The sequence below is a fragment of the Heloderma suspectum genome, chromosome 3 (assembly GCF_057233095.1).
Source record: "Heloderma suspectum isolate Gila_16-S chromosome 3, 16-S_ref, whole genome shotgun sequence".
NCBI lineage: Eukaryota > Metazoa > Chordata > Lepidosauria > Squamata > Helodermatidae > Heloderma > Heloderma suspectum.
Genome location: NC_139460.1, coordinates 106596755 through 106614170, shown reverse-complemented (window position 1 = coordinate 106614170; position 17416 = coordinate 106596755). Strand labels below are relative to the sequence as shown.

The following is a 17416-nucleotide window of genomic DNA, read 5'->3' as shown; positions in this document are numbered from 1 at the left end:
AGTTCAGGCATTCAGTGGTGCGGGGAACCAGCCAGGAGCACCAAAAGCTATTCAGGCAGCATCTGCCCGCCAAGCAGCCCTTGGAATTACATGCAGAGAAAGTCTGAATTCAGGGCGTCTTAGACAATTATAGTCTTAAAAGACAAATAATACAAAGGAGTAGGATGGCCAGGGAATATTACTTTCCAGGTGAACATAAGAAGGATTATTGTCTTTTCCTGTTCAAGAAAAAGCTGTGTGTGTTTGACTTTAGGTGGATTTCACAGACACTCAGAAACTCAGGGCTCTCAGCTGAACAGTGATACAGTGTTACCTTGACTGAATTGGGAAATCTCAATACAATATATAGAGCAGCCTTCCCCAACCTGTTGCTGTCCAGATGCAATCCCCCCTACCTTCCCAGCCAGCATGGCCACTGACCGTAAATGGTGTAAATGATTCTCCCCCCTACCATTTTATCCTCACTACAAGCCAGAGAGATAGCAACTGCTCAAGGATCAACTATTGAGCTTCGTAGATTTGATCCTGGGTCTCCAAGTCCTAGCCCAATACACTAACCACAACACCACACTGGCTTTCAGCCTGTGATCTTAGTGTTATCAACACCACTGGAACTTAACATACTGGATAAATTAAGAGAACAAACGGCCAAACTACTTTCGGTGAGTTACATTATCAACAGGATTAAAGCAGCAATCACAACATATTCACACTGTCAAGGGTCAGCTACCAACCCAGAGAAAAAAACCCACCCTTCACACTCTTAATGGCATTTAAGGTTTATTTGGAATATGAACAGACTTGATTTTCTTGAAAGGAACAACCTCTTGACACAGCTTTAGTTTATAAACAAACACAGGTCTTACCTATATGGTAAAGGAATAAACTATTTCTAATATAGCTTAAGATTCTTTGTGTCACAAAACAAAATGGCCTCAGACATAATGCTGAACTATCAGTTAGCATTATGTGAATGAGTCTGGGCAAGTCTCAGGCTTGTATACTCATTGCTCCTTCTCTGGCACAGCCGCAAGGAGGAGATCAGAAGGTTTTCTTCTATTTTCTATTAACTATGGTTTTAGCATTACATCTAAACCCTAAACTGTGGTTAATCTCATGGATCACTGCCTTGTTGTGGCGAAGGGGCTTGCGTAACTCAGTGAAGCCATAAGCTATGCCGTGCAGAGCCACCCAAGACGGACAGGTCATGGCAGAGAGTTCTGACAAAATGTGGTCCACTGGAGAAGGAAATGGCAACCCACTCCAGTATTCTTGCCAAGAAAACCCCATGGAACGTATCACAAGGCTAAAAGATATGACACCGGAAGATGAGAGCCTCAGGTTGGAAGGTGTCCAATATACTACTGGGGAAGAGCAGAGGGTATTTCCAAGTAGCGCCAGAAAGAGTGAAGCGGCTGGGCCAAACCCGAAAGGACACTCAGCTGTGGATGTGTCTGGTGGTGAAAAGAAAATCCGATGCTGTAAAGAACAATATTGTTTAGGAACCTGGAATGTCAGATCAATGAATCAAGGTAAGCTGGAGGTGGTCAAACATGAGATGGCAAGATTGAACATCGACATCTTGGGAATCAGCGAACTAAAATGGACAGGCATGGGCGAATTTAATTCAGGTGACCATCATATCTACTACTGTGGGCAAGAATCCCTTAGAAGAAATGGAGTAGCACTCATAGTCAACAAAAGGGTGGGAAAAGCAGTACTGGGGTACAATCTTAAAAACGATAGAATGATCTCAGTACGAATCCAAGGCAAACCATTCAACATCACAGTAATTCAAATCTATGCCCCAACCACTGATGCCGAAGAAGCTGAGGTTGATGGGTTCTATGAAGACCTACAACACCTTCTAGAACTAACACCAAAAAAAGATGTCCTCTTCATCATAGGGGATTGGAATGCTAAAGTAGGAAGTCAAGAAATCACCGGGATAACAGGCAGGCATGGCCTTGGTGTACAAAATGAAGCAGGACAAACGCTAATAGAGTTTTGCCAAGAGAATACACTGATCATAGCAAACACTCTTTTCCAACAGCACAAGAGACGACTCTACACATGGACATCACCAGATGGTCAATATCGAAATCAGATTGATTATGTCCTTTGCAGTCAAAGATGGAGAAGCTCTGTACAGTCAGTAAAAACAAGACCTGGAGCTGACTGTGGCTCAGATCATGAGCTTCTTGTTGCAAAATTTCGGCTTAAATTGAAGAACGTAGGGAAAACCACTAAACCATTCAGGTATGACCTAAATCATATCCCTTATGAATATACAGTGGAGGTGAGGAATAGATTTCAGGGATTAGACCTGATAGACAGAGTGCCTGAGGAACTATGGATGGAGGTCCGTAACATTGTTCAGGAGGCAGCAACTCAATCCATCCCAAAGAAAAAGAAATGCAAGAAAGCAAAGTGGCTGTCTGAGGAGGCTTTACAAGTAGCTGAGGAAAGAAGGGAAGCGAAAAGCAAGGGAGAATGGAGAAGATATATCCAACTGAATGCAGAGTTCCAGAGAATAGCAAGGAGAGACAAGAAGGCCTTCTTAAATGAACAATGTAAAGAAATCGAGGAAAACAACAGAATGGGAAAGACTAGAGATCTCTTCAAGAAAATTGGAGATCTCAAGGGAACGTTTTGTGCAAAGATGGGCATGATAAAGGACAAAGAAGGCAGGGACCTAACAGAAGCAGATTAGATTAAGAAGAGGTGGCAAGAATACACAGAAGAACTATATAGGAAAGATCTTAATGTCCCTGATAGCCATGATAGTGCGGTCACTGAACTTGAGCTGGACATCCTCGAGAGTGAAGTCAAGTGGGCCTTAGGAAGCATTAGTAACAACAAAGCTAGTGGAGATGACAGCATTCCAGCTGATCTATTTAAAATCCTAAAAGATGATGCTGTTAAAGTGCTGCACTCAATATGCCAACAAATCTGGAACACACAACAGTGGCCACAAGACTGGAAAAGGTCAGTTTACATTCCAATTCCAAAGAAGGGCAACGCCAAAGAGTGTTCAAACTACCGCACAATTGCGCTCATTTCATATGCCAGCAAGGTGATGCTCAAAATCCTACAAGCTAGGCTCCAGCAGTATGCGAACCGAGAACTACCGGAAGTACAAGCTGGGTTTCAAAGAGGCAGAGGAACTAGAGATCAAATTGCCAACGTTCGCTGGATCATGGAGACAGCAAGAGAATTCCAGAAAAACGTCTATTTCTGCTTCATTGACTACGCTAAAGCCTTTGATTGTGTAGATCACAACAAACTGTGGCAAATTCTTAAAGTGATGGGTGTACCAGACCACCTTACCTGTCTCCTGAGAAACCTGTACGAGGGTCAAGAAGCAACAGTAAGAACTAGACATGGAACAACCAAGTGGTTCAAAATTGGGAAAGGAGTACGACAAGGCTGCATATTGCCACCCTGTTTATTTAACTTATATGCAGAGTACATCATGAGAAACGCCGGGTTGGATGAATCACAGGTCGGACTTAAGATTGCCGGGAGAATTATCAACAACCTCCTTTATGCAGACGATACCACCCTAATGGCAGAAAGCGAAGAGGATCTAAAGAGCCTCTTGTTGAGGGTGAAAGAGGAGAGTGCAAAAGCTGGTTTGAAACTCAACATTAAAAAAACTAAGATCATGGCATCTGGCCCCATCACTTCCTGGCATATAGAAAGGGAAGAAATGGAAGCAGTGACAGATTTTACTTTCTTGGGCTCCAAGATCACCGCAGACGGTGACTGTAGCCATGAAATTAAAAGACGCTTGCTCCTTGGGAGGAAAGCTATGGCAAACCTAGACAGCATAGTAAGAAGCAGAGACATCACCTTGCCGACAAAGGTCTGTCTAATCAAAGCTATGGTTTTCCCAGTAGTAACGTATGGCTGTGAGAGCTGGACTATAAGGAAGGCTGAGCGCCGAAGAATTGATGCTTTCGAACTGTGGTGCTGGAGAAGACTCTTACGAGTCCCCTGGACTGCAAGGAGGTCAAATCAGTCCATCCTAAAGGAAATCAACCCTGAGTGCTCATTGGAAGGACAGATACTGAAGCTGAAGCTCAAATATTTTGGCCACCTAATGCGAAGAGAAAACTCTCTGGAAAAGACCCTGATGCTGGGAAAGACTGAAGGCAAAAGGAGAAGGGGACGACAGAGGATGAGATGGCTAGATAGCATCACCGATGCAATGAATATGAACTTGAGCACGCTCCAGGAGAGAGTGCAGGACAGGAAGGCCTGGCGTGCTATGGTCCATGGGGTCACGAAGAGTCGGACACAACTGAACAACAACGTTTTATTTAAACAAGCCACCTTCATAAACCATGTTTTGATGCTGGCTTGTTTCAGTAAAGCTTAATTAAGATTAACCACAGTTTGTCCATGTTCGGACATAACACTAAGCTGCAGTTAGTTAAAAATGGAAGCAAAAGCTTCTGATCTCTTCCTAGCAGCTGCACTGGAGGAGAAGAGGGGAAGGAAAATGTGTAAGCCTGAGGCTTGCCCAAGCTTGTTCACATAATGCTAAACCATCCAAACAAGGCCAATGTGGTATAGAAATGAGTGATAATATTAAAAGGTGCAAAGACACAGAATGCAAGTAAGCATGCATTTGGAACTCTGGGGCAGGGGAAGAGTAACTTGAGGGCAATTTGGAGTAGAGATATGCCAGGAAGTGGAAAAGTTAAGCATTCCTGCCCTCCAACACTTTTCAAACCCTGATTGCCCATCTGGGAACAGCTTTTCCTATTTAAAAAAGGGCTATGAGGTAATGTTTTATCCACTGCAACAAACAACTAGTATGTCCCTCAGTTGCTGCTTCTGGAGTATTGCTATATCAATAGCCTACCTCAGAGGTTACCCTACATGCATTCCAAGAAGGTCCCAGCGCTTGGTGGGGGATAGTTGCATGCACTGGCCATGCCCCAATGTCCCTGTTGGCTCCACCTCCAGATCTTTGTGCACTGGCAGAAGGCCTGAAGGGGAACCTATGCACATTTTGCTGAACATGTAGTCTTCTCCATGTGATCAGAAGCCCTGCATGATTGGGGATCCTGATTGCTTGGGGGTGCCTACACATATTCAGCTGAACATGCATAGGTTCCCTCTTCAGACCTTCTGTCCAATGCACAAAGGTCTGATGGTGGAGCTGGTGGGACGGGGAAAATGGGAATGGGATCAGCATGCATGGCCCTGCTCCTCCTTCAATCTGCCCTTGGATCATGTGGTGGTTAATTTCTGGAGGGGCTTATGTTATGTGCCTCTCCAATCCAGTTACATATTTGTCCTTCCAGTGTAAGGCGAGGTCAGCCCATGGGCAACATTAATGGAGGCCATTTGACAACTTCATCTAATGGCCATATTGGATATTCTAACCAGCTGTACATTCACTACCCTTCAGTATAACCAAATACCCCCAGTTCCAAAACATATTTATAAAGATGATGTATATGGCTTCTGTCACAGAAAAATAGTATTCGACATCGAAATGTGGAACTGCGATATCCCAAAATGAGAGAATACCTAGGACTGAGCCTAGGGTTAAGAGAGTGAAGATAATGTTGGATAATTATTTTTTTCTCACACGTATGGCCCCTGATTAAAATTCATTGACAGATGCCCATTGTTGTTTTTTAATTTTCTGATATAGATAGGCTGCCCTGAAACCAGGTTCTTAGGGTAGCTTTCAGTAAAATAAAAAATGACAGGAAAATATAAAAGCAGAATAAAAACATAACAGCAGACATACAATAGATTAAAACCATCACAAATTAAAAGACCTGGGAAATTAAAAAAAAATATCTTTGACTGACACCAAAATTGTATCAAGGTAGACTCCAGGCAAACCCCTTGGGATGTGCAATCAACAGCTGGGATACCACCACTTAAAAGACCCTTTCCCCTGTAGCCACCTGCCACAACTCATCTGGTGGGGAGACTCAGAGAAGGGCCACCAAAGAAGATTTTACAGTGTGGGTAGGTATATATGGAAGTAGGCAATCCTTCAAGTAAATCTAGTGATCCCAAACAGTGAAGGATTTTAAAGGTCAACACCAACACTTTGAATTGGGTCCAGAAATGGACTGGGAGCTAGTGAAGTTTGCAAAGCACTGGCATAAATTGCTCATGCATCCCCAATCCTAGTTAGGATCCTTGCAGCTATATTCTGAACTATCCCCATCCTGGTGTGTTGGGGACTAAAATTCCCACAGTCCTCAGCCAGCAAGGGCAGTCCCATGTATACCTGTAATCTTTGTTTGGATCAGCACTTGTGTGATGGCAAGAACAATACTATCTGCTTACCTTTTCATCTGTGTTACTGTTCAGCTCTTGGGACAAATTTCAGCTCACTCTTTATGTTCTGGATCTCTGACAGGTTAACAGCTGGGCCTGGTAGCTTCTTGGCACCTGGGAGATTCTTTTTCTTTTCCTCTTCTGATGGAGTAGGAAGACTCTATGTGAAAAACAGTGACCTCAAAATAATACACTGGGGGATGATTTTGTTCTCAAGTTGGGTGACAGGCGTGACTGGGAACAGAGTTGACATTATCTAATGCACGCCTGTTGAAAAATAAGAGAATAGCTCTACCAGATCTTGAAGATGATTTCCCAGTCTGGTGCTCCGCTATGTACGGTAACCAGATCACTTTTTGATGAGCTTTTGCAACACTGTTCTCAGCTGTCCACTGCTTACACTTGTTCATTCAAGGTTTAGGGACACCCTAATTGTTAAAGCAGGTACCCCTTCATGCAGCGTGAATGGGAACATGATCATGGGTTGGATCCAGGATCTGCCTTCCATTGACGGAAGGACTGTGGTCATGGAATGTGCCTCCACCCAATTTTTGGGGAGACCCCTGTACCACAGCTCACCCCATTCAGCAGGGTGCCCTGATCCTCTGTGCAGCATTGCCATGGGGCTGCCATGGGAAGTAGGAATGGGGAAGTCCACTTTGCATGCACCTAAATCCTGGCTCTCACCCCCAAATGACTAGTGATTCCCTTATTCTAGTGATCCTCTTCCTGATTCCCCTATTCTGTGGACATCATTGATGAGTTCCAGCCTCTGCCCCTTTCCCACTTGCTGAGAGACCTGTTGCTTCTCTTCTCTGAGGGCAGCAAACAGAAAAGAAAGCATAATCATTAATCATTTTAATGATTAGCATGTTTCTCAACCCTGAATTGGACCACAACAGGCCTGCTCAACTAACATGTATGGAGGAAATGCTGGGTGCCTGGGAGAAATCCGGTGTTGAAGTACACGTGCTGCCAAGACGAGTCTGTGACTTGGCTTCTTATGGTACTTTTAAAGCACCAAAAACACATTTAGGTGAAAGACTCTCATCCTAGTTTGTAGGAGGAGAGGGATTATTTGTTGCATGTTACATTGTGGAGTGATACAGCACATGAATGGAATCCTCTAGCATCTCCCAAGAATGACCAAATTAACTGGAGAGTATTTTGCTTAAGACGTTTTTAAAATGCTATATGACATTTTGAAACATTTTGAAAGTAGACCTCTTCAGATAATTACTCAGTGACATCTAAAATGCTATTGAATATAAATTATATTTATATCAGGGCATCCAGTACATAAGGATTTATAGAAACTAAAATTAAACATACAAAATGATAGCATATCTTTATTTAAAAGGAAAGGGAAATGCTCATTTTCTTTACATCTTTTTATTGTGTTGTATTGTATTCTTTTTAAAAATTGTATTGTAGTTTATATTTTTAACTGTTCTATGGCATTTTAGTCTTTTTAAGTGTTTGAAATATGCCCAGAGAACATTAGTTATTGGACAGATTAGAAATATAATGCATAAATAAATTTAGATGTAAGAAACAATCATTCTCCTCTTGCAATACAATGTTTTTACAGCATTAGATCAAGGTCGGGGGGAGACATGTGTAAAATCACTCTGCATTATCACGTGCAGGGAACCTAGTTAAAACAACTCACTGAAATATGGTTCCATTTTGTAAGTAGGGACCATTGTGTGAAATGGCTCATGTGATGGCTGTGCCATGATCTGGAAAGGTTCTACCCCAGACATTCTTTTTTAAAGCTACTATTTAGCTTCAGAAGTGCTTGAAGCAGAGCTGCACACCTCACATTTTCTTTCAGTAAGCCCCATGTATCTGAAATTAGAATTTCGCTTGACGTTTATGGAGTCAGTTAGATGTCTGGTGGTGGTAAATTACTTCATGCTAGCAGATCTCGAGCTGAACAGACTGTGTTCTCATCTGAAATGTTCACACCTCCTACACGGTTTCCTTGCTTCTTGCCCTTTCGCTCCATTTCCATCTATATCCAAAGATCTACCTACATTGCAGCCCACTGAAATCGAATACATGTATACTCCAAATACTCAGATTACATCATCTGTTTCTCTAGTGTTTGTAAAGCACCCTTTGATGACTAAACTGTAAGATCTTGTAAAGATTTCAAGATAGTTGCTGGCTATTGTGGTGTGCAGAAGAGTTTGAGCACCGTGAAAATCTTAATCCACTGTGATGGATATTCCACATTTGAATGTGCAGCTGCTGTGAGTGCCTTAACAGGTGGGGAACAGCATGATCCAGCCAAATGTACAATGACACTGCAAAGCATCATGCTTATCAATCTTATCTTGAAATTATGGGGACTTCATATTACTTCACTTTGGCTGGATCATGCACTAACTAAGTAAAATACTTTGTTGACCTGATTTTTCTCAACACATTCTTCATTATTTAAATCAGGGACAAGTAACTTCTTCATTCTTGGAGGCCACTCTATTCTCAGGGCAGGAGCCTGGCAGTGGGGTATGTATCTTGTTGCCCAATCCATTGTCTTTCAGGAATGGTCAGGCTCAATATTCAATCAATTCAGCACAACCTAGCAGGGAGGGCTTCGCACAGCCTTGCAAATAAGCCCACAAAAATCATGGGCCTGCTGGAACTTGGCAGAGGAGGGACAAAAAACTCCATCCCTCCTGCAGCAGCTTGCTCTTCTTCTCTGACGGGCACAGAGGAGGGATGGAGCGCTCCTTTCCTCTTCTACCAGCCCATTTATTCCCCATCATGTAACTCCTTGGTGCCTCCGGTGAGTCTTTATGGACAAGACTAGCTTCACAGCTGTGGAGTGCATCGGCTGTGCCTAGGGCTTCACATAGGAAACTAAATAGAAATGTAACGCTGAACGGAAGTATATTTATAACACTGACAAGCTTTGAAAATTTTCCAAATTTTTACTACAGCTTGATTAATTGCCTAATAAAAGTGCAGACCTGGTTCTTGATCACCACTTGGCTTTCTCTGGTATAAGAACAACATAAGAACATAGGAAGAGCCCTGCTGGATCATACCAAGGGTCCATCTAGTCCAGCAGTCTGTACACACAGTGGCCAGCCAGCTGTCGACCAGGAACACGCCCGACCTGACGTGTATCACTCAGACTTGGGTGGGTGAGCTGGGTGGAGTCAACCTGACTCAGCTCTGCCCACTTGGGTACTCAGTGCAGCACCAACATAGGTTGGAGGGCCGGGGGACAAATTTCAGCTCACTCTTTATGTTCTGGATCTCTGACAGGTTAACAGCTGGGCCTGGTAGCTTCTTGGCACCTGGGAGATTCTTTTTCTTTTCCTCTTCAGATGGAGTAGGAAGACTCTATGTGAAAAACAGTGACCTCAAAATAATACACTGGGGGATGATTTTGTTCTCAAGTTGGGTGACAGGCGTGACTGGGAACAGAGTTGACATTATCTAATGCACGCCTGTTGAAAAATAAGAGAATAGCTCTACCAGATCTTGAAGATGATTTCCCAGTCTGGTGCTCCATTATGTACAGTAACCAGATCACTTCTTGATGAGCTTTTGCAACACTGTTCTCAGTGGTTCATAGAACTTCCGTGGTTCATAGAACTTCCCACTCTATCACCAGGAGACCGCTCCACCTTGGAGCGGGCCTTGAGGGGTTGCACCTGGTGTTGGGCCATAGAGACAGATTGGGGATGCTGCTGGTGTACCGCCCACCCTGCTGCCCAGTATCCTCCCTGACTGAGCTGGTGGAGGCAGTCGCAAGTGTGGTGTTGGAGGAACCCAGGACGGTGGTTCTGGGTGACTTCAACTTCCATGCTGAGGCTGCCTCCAGAGTTCCAGCTCAGGACTTCATGGCCTCCATGACAACCATGGGGCTGTCTCAGTATGTCATTGGCCCAACACATGAAGCAGGGCACACCCTTGACTTGGTTTTTGCTCCAACTTGTGAGATGGGTGGTCTGAAAATTGGAGGGCTCTAAGTAACCCCATTGTCATGGTCAGACCATTTCCTGGTGAGATTTTAACTTACAGCATTACTCTCCTCCCGCAGGGGTGGGGGACCTATTTGGATGGTCTGCCCTAGGAGACTGATGGAATCCAATGGATTTCTGAATGCTCTTGGGGATTTTCCAGTGGAGAGAGCTGGTGATCCAGCCGAGGCCCTAGCCTCACTGTGGAACAGTGAGATGTGGAGGGCCATCAACATGATCGCACCTCAGTGCCCTCTCTGGCACTGTGGAGCCCATTCTGCTCCCTGGTATACTGGGGAGCTGCGGTCAGTGAAACAGGCTGGACATCGGCTGGAGCACAAATGGCGCAAGACTCGAAGTGAAGACGACCGAGCATGCTCTAAACTGCATAATCGTGCCTGCTGTGTGGCAGTGCGGGCAGCAAAGAAGGTTTATTTTGCTGCCTCCATTGTGTCTTCAAGTAGCCGTCCAGCGGAGCTCTTCCAGGTGGTCCAGCGGTTGTTAACATCTTCCCTAGTAAATGGGGCCCTGGCCCTGTCGAGGACCCGCTGTGACCTTTTTGCATCGCACTTTGAGGACAAAAGCACTTGTCTCCGCAGCGACCTTGATGCTGTTGTTAGTGCAGTACCAGTCGAGGTGTCTGATGCCACCACCTGCCTGATTTTGTGGGATCAGTTCCAGTTGTTACAGCCTGATGATGTGGACAAGATGCTTGCAATAATGCGACCGACCACGTGCCCGCTTGATCCCTGTCCCTCCTGGCTAATAAAAGCTAGCCGAAGGGGTATGACTGGGTGGGTCCAGGGAGTGATAAATGCTTCCCTACGGGAAGGGGTGGTCCCTGCTGTCCTTAAGGAGGCAGTAGTGCAGCAACTCCTGAAGAAGTCCACCCTGGACCCAACGGTATTAGACAACTACCGCCTGGTCACAAATACCCCTTTTCTAAGGAAGGTACTTGAGAGGGTTTTGGCGAACCAATTGCAGGCACTCTTGGAGGATACTGATAATCTAGACCCATTTCAGTCTGGGTTTTGTTCTGGTTACGGGACTGAATCAGCCTTGGTCGCCCTGATGGATGACCTTCATTGAGAGAGGGACGGGGGAGTGCAACCCTGTTAATTCTGCTCGATCTCTCATTGGCTTTTGATACCATTGACCATGGTATCCTCCTGGATCAACTCCATGGGATGGGTATTGGAGGCACTGTGCTACAGTGGTTCCAGTCCTACCTACGGGGCCGAATTCAGAGAGTAACATTGGGTGACTATTCCTCGGCCCCTTGGCAATTGAGCTATGGGGTGCCGCAGGGTACCATCTTGTCCCCAAAGTTGTTTAACATCTATATGAAGCCGCTGGGAGTGGTCATTAGGGGATTTGGAGCTAAATGCCATCAGTATGCTGATGACACGCAGCTATATCTCCCTGTCACATCTGAATCAGGAGAGGCTGTGCAAGTCCTGAATCAGTGCCTAGACTCAATAACAGGCTGGATGAGGGCCAATAAACTGAAGCGGAATCCTGGCAAGACAGAAGCCCTGTGGGTGAGTGGTTCCCGGGTCTGGGAGATAGGCTCATTGGCTGTTCTGGATGGAGTTGCACTCCCTCTGAAAGATCAGGTCCGTAGTCTGGGGGTACTCCTAGATCCATCATTGTCGCTGGAGGCCCAAGTGGTCGCGGCAGTTCGGCTGGTTTGCCAGCTACGGCCCCTCCTGGACAGGGATAGCTTGACCATGGCGGTATAGGCATTAGTAACCTCAAGACTGGATTACTGCAATGTGCTCTATGTGGGGCTGCCCTTAAGGCTGGTCCAGAAGCTGGAGCTAGTGCAGAATGCAGCAGCTCAGCTGTTGTCAGGAGCTGCCCCTTTTCACCATGTAACTCCTTTGCTGAGGGAACTGCACTGGCTGCCTATTCGCTACTGGGCCAGGTTTAAGGTATTAGTACTAGTGCACAAAGCCCTAAACAACTTGGGACCAGGATACCTGAGAGAGCGCCTCGTTCCTTACCAACCTGCCCGGTCACTGAGGTCATCAGAGGGCATGTTCCTGGTGGTTCCATGTGGACCTATGGCCCGGTTGGAGTCCACCAGGAGAAGAGCCTTCAAGTGTGGTGGTCCCCTTCCTGTGGAATTCCCTGCCTTTATTGGTCTGGCAGGTGCCAACATTGTGTTCTTTCCGGCACCTCCTGAAGACGTTGTTCTTTCAAGAGCCCCCCCTTGCATGACCAGCCATTGTTTGTTGAACTCCACTTTGTTGGGATTTGTCTTTTTTAAATTTTTAAAAACTTTTAAAACTCTTTTAACCATTGTTTTATTCTCATCATGTTGTTCACTGCTCCGAAATCTTCTGAGTGGTATATAAATATTGTAAATAATAAATAAATAAATTTTTAAAAAAAACCACAAGCAGGGCATGAGTGCAACAGCACCCTCCCACCCATGTTCTCCAGCAACTGGTGTATATAGGCTCACTGCCTCTGGTACTGAAAGTAGCACATAGCCATCAAGACTAGCAGCTATTGATAGCCTCCTCCTCCAGGAATTTGTCCAACCCCTTTTTAAAGCCATCCAAACTGGTGGCCATCACTACTTCCTGTGGCAGAAAATTCCATAGTTTAAGTATGAGCTGTGTGAAGAAGTACTTCCTGTTATCTGTCCTGAATCTCCCACCGATCAGCTTCATAGGATGACCTCACATTTACACAAAATGTAACCCACTCATTTGCTAGTAGCCACAGCATATAGGTACCCATTTGAATGTAATTAGCAGCTCAGGAAGGGAGATCTGAATTGGGGCTGTGGCATTGGGTGGGGATTGACAAATCTGCCTTACCCCACACTGTAGCCCTCATCCAAATTGAAGCTCCCTGTAGCTGCTTTTAGAAGACAATTAAATCAGTCCTAAAAAACAAAACAAAAAGCATAGTGACGTTTCCTGATAGCTGAGGATTTCTTTCTGGCTTTTGGAATGCAATACTTGTCAGAGCTTGGGAAGGGGACACCCTTGAGCTAGAGCAGGGGTGCGGAACCTGTAGTCCTGCAGATGTTGCTGAACTCCAAGCTCATCAGCCCCAGTCAGCATAGCTAATAGTCATGGATGATGGGAGTTTTAGTCCAACAACATTTGAAAAGTAACAGAATCCCCACTACTGAGCTAGAAGGAGGGCCAAAGAAATATTTCAGAACTAGTTTTGCAACATTTTTTGCTGAACTTACATTGCACCCCTATGCTGGGACTCAAAGGTGCAACAAACTTTTGTAGATATTGGCTAATCGTATTCGAATGGAAAGAACTGATTTTCTGCTGACTGATCATGATATGGTTTCCTAAGATAATGAGGAATGAAATCTCACCAAGCACAGGTGAGGACTTAAACTTAAGGTGTCCTGCTCATGTAAACATATATTGCTCTTACCTCATTGGGTTCAGTAAATTCCTTTTTTTTAGGTGGCTGACCTGCTCCCGGTAAAAGTGCGCCCATTGGGATGGTGATGTTAGCCTGGAAATTAGAGATAATATCAACACATCATCAGAATATGCAGTTATTATACCACTGAAATCGGAGGGGTGGGTAGTGTTTCCACTGTCAGTAAAAATGAATTACTATGTTCTAGTTCTCATCTAATTTATTAAAATAAGTGTGTGTGGTTTTTAATTTGTTTGCTTTTAAGGTGTCATTCTGAGGGCCAGTTCTTTTTTGCCAACAGCCTCCAGCCTACAGTCTCTACACTGTGTAGGTCTAACAACAGGCTTGCAATCAGGCCTGGTCCATGTGAAGGCGGAATTTGTTTGAACCTGGGGCTCCACATGGAGACCACTCAGCTTCAGAGACAACTGTGTAAATTGCACACAGCACTGATGTACAGGGGCCAGTTCAAGCAAACAAGGTGAGGCCCAGTGAGGCCTAGCATCCAGACAAGCAGCAGCCCTGAGCACTCCTGAGGCAGAGGAGCCATTGGCAAGTGTGAACAAATTTGAGGCATTCAGTGTTACATGTTTAGATGTAGGGCTAAATCCAATGTTACACAAGTGGGCTTCGGCTCACACAGGTAGAGTTTCTCTTCCAGTGGAGGCTGGTGGCTCCTGTTTCAGTGTTGAGCCCATTTGGGGGAGAGGGTTCAGCACTTTGGATAGCTCCTTTAGAATTCTGACTGAAACCCAGGGGAGATTCACTGCCCCATTGAAATAGGAGCCACCAGCCCCCACTGTTCCCTTCCCACCTCCCCCTTGCATCCCCCTGCGTGCACCCCAAACCTGCACTGGAGCAGATCTGGGGTGTATGCAAGGGGCTGAAGGGGAGAGGGGTAATTTGATCTGCCAGCCGTGCCCATTCCACTAAAGAACACTAGGCTTTTCATCCTGCAACTTTACTGGGGCTTCTGCTTCCGGATTCTTTGCAGGATTAAGGTCATTTAAATGCAGTTCTCCCCCAACCCACCCCAGGGATTTCCTTAATCTGCATGTTCTATATGTTTCATTATATAGCCACTAGATGGCGCTGCGGTTATAGCACAAGTCCATCATTACAACATGCTGAGATTCAAATGCTATTTTTAAATAGCTCATCATCACCGTTACAAATGAAGCTGTGGAAATGGTCACAAAGCATGGGAGAAGCCCTGGAGGGTGATGACATCATGTAAAGGACCTGCAAACATCCGTGAGTAACCAATCTCGATCGCAGGATAAAAGCCTCATGTGGAGAAGCCCGCCGATGGATATAAACCATATTACATTTTACACTGCCCAAAGCAATTCTTAAAAAACCTCCATAAGATATTTATTTCTTCAGTATAATATATGGGTAATACTAAGGTAGATCTATGCATGTTAGAAGCAAGTCCACATAAATTCAAAGCTCACTTCCAAGAAAGGGTCCAGAAGATTGCAACTTCCATCTCTCTTGAATTATTAATTTTCAAATTGGAGGGCATGATTTCACCAGAGAGGTAAGTTTCTCATTGATTTCTATGAGAGAGATCTGAACGCTTGCTTAATTTCCCCACTTAAAACTGTGAAGCTTGGGAGTGTTTAAATTTGGCTGGATCATGCCCAAAGTGTTTTATTTAAAGACATGGGAGTTCTATATATTTTTTTTAAAAAACCCAGCTCCCTAGCACTCTCTTAGTATTACAACTTCGTGACCAGTCTGCACAGAAAAAACAAACTGAATTCTGCAACAAAAAAGCCCACTGTCTTTAGTTAGAATAGGTTATGCAAGTTACATAAACCTGTATATTTAATATGCTTACTTTGCATAATATCAAATTTTGCTTCCAAAATTCATGCTAAAAAAAATCAACAAGTTTTTGCTAGAGCAAAAGTATGCATAACTGTGATGAAATTCCACTCCTCTCACTAAACTGTTAATTGGGAATCTTTGATGGATAATTCCTATTAATGAGTAATAACAAGGCTGTGAATGAAATTAAGCTAATACCGCTGAGTTAACTCCCATGTTTAATGGATTTAAACCATTTATTTAGATACAATTAAGCTAATTGTTTATTAGAGCTTATTTATAACGACATATTAATGTTTTTCAAAATGTAAATTTCTTACATTTATAGAATTTAGATTAAATCAAATGCAAATTTTTAAATATATATATATCACACTACTGCACAATCCTTATTTGACTATTTGTATTAATATAATAAGGCCCACTTTCTTTTATTGACTGATGTTTTGCATACTGCAATCTATAAATAAAAGTTTTCTTCAGACAATGGTAGACATTTTTCTGTTTGCTTTCAAGAGAGAAGCAATCATCCTTCCCGTGTGTGTGTGTTTTGCCAGGTCACAAGAAATGCCTTGATGTGATAGGTTCACATGATCAAAATAAACCATGGTGGCTTATTTAAATCGCGGCATGTGCCCGGTGCACGCCGATGTGATTTCCATAAGAAATTTGCATGATCAAAATAAACCACCATGGTTTATATTGATCCTGCGAACCAGGTCAATGTACCAGGTCAATCTACCGGGAAACAAAATATTTTCTTTCTTCAAAAACAATACAAAGTTGCAGGTATGTAATTTCATGCCTCTGATGGTGATACTGGATACCAAATTCTTAGGCTGCAATCCAGAAAGGGGTGTGTGTGTGTGTGTGTGTGTGTGCACGTGCGTGCATGAGTACAGTGGAGACTTCCACTACTCCATATGTTAATGTACAAGCCTTGCACAACTTATGTGCACAATTAGTTGTATAAATCAAGCTTCTAAATGGAGATCTTGATTTTCAAGCTGCAGTTCTTGAGTAAGCTGGTTGCACAAGGGACACATTTTTGCATGCAGATCTGTAGAACATGAATGCCCTCACATCAATAATGCCATTGCAGTTATGAGCGTGGAGACAGGGAACAACCGCACCGCCTACAAGGCAGCAAGGGAGGGGGTGGGGAGTGCAGTTGCTGAGAATCAAGCTCAGATCCCTGGCTCTGAGTTCGGTTCCCAGAAACCGAAAAATCCTATGGCCGTCTAGACACTGTCTAGCGGCCACAGGATTGCTCTTAGACAATTACTGGAATGGGATTGCCTGTTCAACAGAATAAGAACATAAGAAGAGCCATGCTGGATCAGACCAAGGGTCCATCTAGTCCAGCATCCTGTTCACAAAGTGGCCAACCAGGAACCCACAAGCAGGGCATGAGCGCAACAGCATCCTCCCACCCATGTTCCCCAGCAACTGGTGTGCATAGGCTCACTGCCTCCGGTTCTGGAGGTAGAACATAGCCATCAAGGCTAGTAGCCATTGATAGGCTTCTCCTCCAGGAATTTGTCCACCCCCCTTTTAAAGCCATCCAAATTGGCTTTAAATTTGGATCACTACATCCTGTGGTAGCAAATTCCATAATTTAACTATGCGCTGTATGAAGAAGTACTTCCTTTTATCTGTCCTGTCCCTGGGTTCTAGCATTATGAGAGAGGGAGAAAAATGTCTCCCCATCCACATTCTCCACACCATGAATAATTTTGTACACCTCTATCGTGTCTCCCTTACCCTACTTTTTGCCAAGCTAAACAATCCCAGCTGTTGTAACCTTCTCTCATGGGGGAGATGCTTCAGCCCCTTGATCATTTTAGTTGTCCTTTTCTGTACTTTTTTTCCAG

The 17416-nt window shown here is 44.3% G+C and overlaps 1 protein-coding gene across 3 annotated transcripts in view; it reads right to left on the bottom strand.

Moving 5' to 3' along the window:
- SMPX (small muscle protein X-linked) overlaps positions 1 to 17416 on the bottom strand; it is a 112183-nt gene that overhangs the window by 26485 nt on the left and 68282 nt on the right. For 2 of the 3 annotated variants that reach the window (XM_084844036.1, XM_084844037.1), the window contains 2 exons: positions 13716 to 13799; positions 9458 to 9678 (listed from right to left, as the gene is read on the bottom strand). In XM_084844036.1, coding sequence (XP_084700162.1) covers positions 9502 to 9678; positions 13716 to 13799 — 261 coding nt within the window. In that variant the 3' untranslated portion in view covers positions 9458 to 9501. Of the gene's footprint in view, positions 1 to 6327; positions 6479 to 9457; positions 9679 to 13715; positions 13800 to 17416 lie in introns of those variants that run through there. The other variant, XM_084844038.1, reaches the window with a different exon arrangement.